At 32.9% G+C, this 3103-nt stretch overlaps 1 protein-coding gene across 1 annotated transcript; it reads right to left on the bottom strand.

The window, feature by feature from the left end:
- Positions 1-2551, bottom strand: LOC105637089 (putative cinnamyl alcohol dehydrogenase 1). The gene is made up of 5 exons (XM_012220492.4): positions 2355-2551; positions 2136-2249; positions 1802-2029; positions 1095-1534; positions 1-516 (listed from the first exon to the last, which is right to left on the bottom strand). The coding sequence occupies exons 1-5, from the start codon at positions 2441-2443 to the stop codon at positions 314-316; spliced, it is 1074 nt and encodes a 357-aa protein (XP_012075882.1). The 5' UTR covers positions 2444-2551; the 3' UTR covers positions 1-313.
- Positions 2552-3103: the final 552 nt, after the last annotated feature.

Below are 3103 nucleotides of genomic sequence, written 5' to 3'. Positions count from 1 at the left end.
TTGCAAAATCTGCTCCATGATCATCTCTAACTCAACATTGAAACTGAGACCGATTAGTGGCCAGGTCTATCCTCTCATAGTCACATTGATACATGTTTTTCAATAATTTAAATACCCTTTCCCTTCAATTACAAAAAGTTTGGTATCTTTCATTGTCAGGAGACAAGAATACCACACAGATCACCACAGCCACAATGCATTCAACTGGAAACCAAAACATCACTTCACCTTGTTTTATTACGAACAAAACAGAGACCACAAAACAGAGCACATTATAGTTTTGAGCTTTAAGATTTTGGTTTATTTATTTGCTTCATTCCTCAAGCTTGCTGCCTGCAACGTCCACCACAAACCTATATCTGACGTCGTTGTTCTCGAGCCTTTCCAAAGCTTTGTTGATGTAATCCATTTTGACAACTTCAATCATTGATGTTACTCCCTTTTCCCTGCAGAAATCAAGCATCTCCTCTGTTTCTTTCATGCTTCCTATGAAACTTCCTGTAATCATCTTTCTCCCTATACAAAATTGCACCAAGAAACAGAGTTTTCAAAATTTAATAGACACTTGTTTGAAATGAGGGTGAATTTCAAATTAAAAATCATGAATTTTTGAATTTTAATTTGAAATCTTAAGAAATTAAGACAAGATCAAATCTAAAAAAATATTTTTTTCAAATAAATATTGATATCTCTTTTGTTAAATCAGAAACTACTAAGTTCCTATGCACCAAAATAAAAATCAGAAATTATAAAAAAAAGGCACTGTATATATAGAAGTTCGAACTGCTAATATCGATATCCAAAAGTGCATATACATTCAACCACATAATAGATTTTGAAGGTGTATTGAATTTTCTAAAGGCAGGGCAAAAACAGAGCAAGAAGCAATCAAATATAATCATATAGAAAAGCATAACATCCATTTTTATCTAAACCTAACAGTTAAAGAGAAAAATTGGAAAGCAAATTCCCACAAAAGATCTTCAGCATCTGTTGTCAATCTTCATATCGAAACTCCCAAAATAAAAAAAAAATATCACTCTTTTCCATTTTCTTTAAATTAGAATTAACATGAGAGAGATAAAAAGACTCACCAAGCATAACCATAGGACTGACAAACTGTAATGGGGTATTAATAACACCCATCAAAATCAGCTTCCCATCAAGTTTCAACAAAGAAAGATAAGGCTCAAGAGGATGACCAACAGGCACAGTGTCAATTATATAATCAAGAGAATCAGCAGCTTCTTGCATCTTAGTTGTGTCTGAACTAACTAAATACTCATCAGCACCAAGATGCTCCAATGCCTCCACTCTCTTCTTATCTGAAGAACTTATCACAGTAACATGATGTCCCATTGCCTTTGCTATTTTCACCCCCATATGCCCTACTCCTCCAAGTCCTAATATCCCTCCCCTTAACCCACTCTGCTTCAACCCAAAGTGGCTAAGTGGGCTATAAACTGTGACCCCAGCACACAATAATGGTGCCGCTTGTTCTGATGACATCCCTTCTGGTACTTTCACAATAAATCTGCAAGCACATAAAAAATATTAAGCTTTTTGCAACCCTTGATCTCAAACACACTCCCAATAATTTTAAAAAATACAGTTTTCAGACATGTTCAATATCGAATATCTACCTTGCAGTGCAGAAAATCAGAAATTAAAACCTGATAACCAATTTTATTTGTGGATTTAGAATTATCAGAAAATCCCAATTTCTTGGAAATTGATTTTTCTCCCCTTTAAGTCAATAAAGATAATGTTTTTGATAAAAATGAAGTTGGGTTATAATTACTTTTGATCTACAATCATGGATTGGGCAAAGCCGCCTTGAGTAGGTTTTCCATCTGTGTAAACATCATTGTAAGACCAGATTTTCTTGTTGCAATACTGCTCAATATCTGATTTACATGGATGGCAATTCCTGCAGCATCCAACAATTACTCCAACTCCAACTACATCTCCTACTGTAAATTTCGTCACTTCTGATCCTACGTCCACCACCTCACCAACCACTTCATGCCTGTATAAATAAAAAAGTACCATAACCCACACGATTATCAGAATAAATGAAACATTAAAATCCTGATTAAGAAAATAAAAAGCCAAGATGGAGATGGAGAGACTACCCAGGGACCATAGGGTAGCGTGACATGCCAAGATCATTTTTGATCTGATGAATATCAGTGTGACAGACTCCACAACAGAGAACCTTTATCAAAACATCTTCTGGGCCTGTGTTTCTGCATTTAAAAAAGAAAATGTTCCGAAGCAATAGAGAAATATGAAATTACTGATACAAATATATCAAGAAAAATGAACATAAATAGAACTGAATCAAGAATTACCTAAGAGTATAGGTATAAGGAGAAAGAATCCCAGATGGGTCTCTTGCAGCCCATCCAACAGTAGCTCTCTCTGTTTCAATGCTGCCCATTATGCTTTTTTTAATTTTCTTTTTTCAAAATGGAGTGAGAAAAAAGAGAGAGAGGCGGATGGGAATCCGAAGATAGGATCGTTGCGAGGATTAGAAAAGTAAGCAGAAGAAGATGTTATTTTATAGAGAGAAAAGACAAGAGAGAGAATGAAAGGGCAAGTATACCTATTGCTGGGGCCGAAAGATTGACATCTCAGCAGTCTGCAGCGGTTGAGTTTGTGGTTGGTGGGTATGTTGGGGAATTATCCCCAGCTCCCACAACCATCATAATCATACTTGCTCCCTAATTAGAATATATGTAGAATAATTATTATTACATATTTCACATACATGTACATTATATTATTATCTTGAAGATATTATTTTTTATTTTATCATCTTCCTTGACTTTCATACAGATTAAAAAAATATAATTAATTAAAAATACACGACTTTCATATAAATTAAAAAAATATAGTTAAATCATAATTTTTATTTATTCTTTTTCTAATTTTTTTCTAAACTATAAATGTGAAAGATCATATTTAATTAATTTTTTATTTTAAAATTAGATTAATAATAAAAAAATATAAAGATTATTCTTTTTTAAAAAATAAAATATTATAATTTTAGACAAGTTAAAAAAAATTCATATTATTTTCATGAGACGAGTAAGTAAAT

This window comes from Jatropha curcas, chromosome 6 (assembly GCF_041381405.1).
Source record: "Jatropha curcas cultivar XTBG-Jc1 chromosome 6, XTBG_Jcur_1.0, whole genome shotgun sequence".
Taxonomy (NCBI): Eukaryota; Viridiplantae; Streptophyta; class Magnoliopsida; order Malpighiales; family Euphorbiaceae; genus Jatropha; species Jatropha curcas.
This window is presented reverse-complemented; position numbering and strand designations above follow the sequence as displayed.

Excerpts from the sequence above, each read along its gene's own strand:
- LOC105637089 (XM_012220492.4), bottom strand. The coding sequence starts at position 2,443 with ATGGGCAGCATTGAAACAGAGAGAGCTACTGTTGGATGGGCTGCAAGA. Across the intron at positions 1,535-1,801 it reads TCCATGATTGTAGATCAAAA|ATTTATTGTGAAAGTACCAG; the intron begins GTAATTATAACC and ends ATGTGCTTGCAG. Across the intron at positions 517-1,094 it reads CAGTCCTATGGTTATGCTTG|GGAGAAAGATGATTACAGGA; the intron begins GTGAGTCTTTTT and ends AATTTTGTATAG.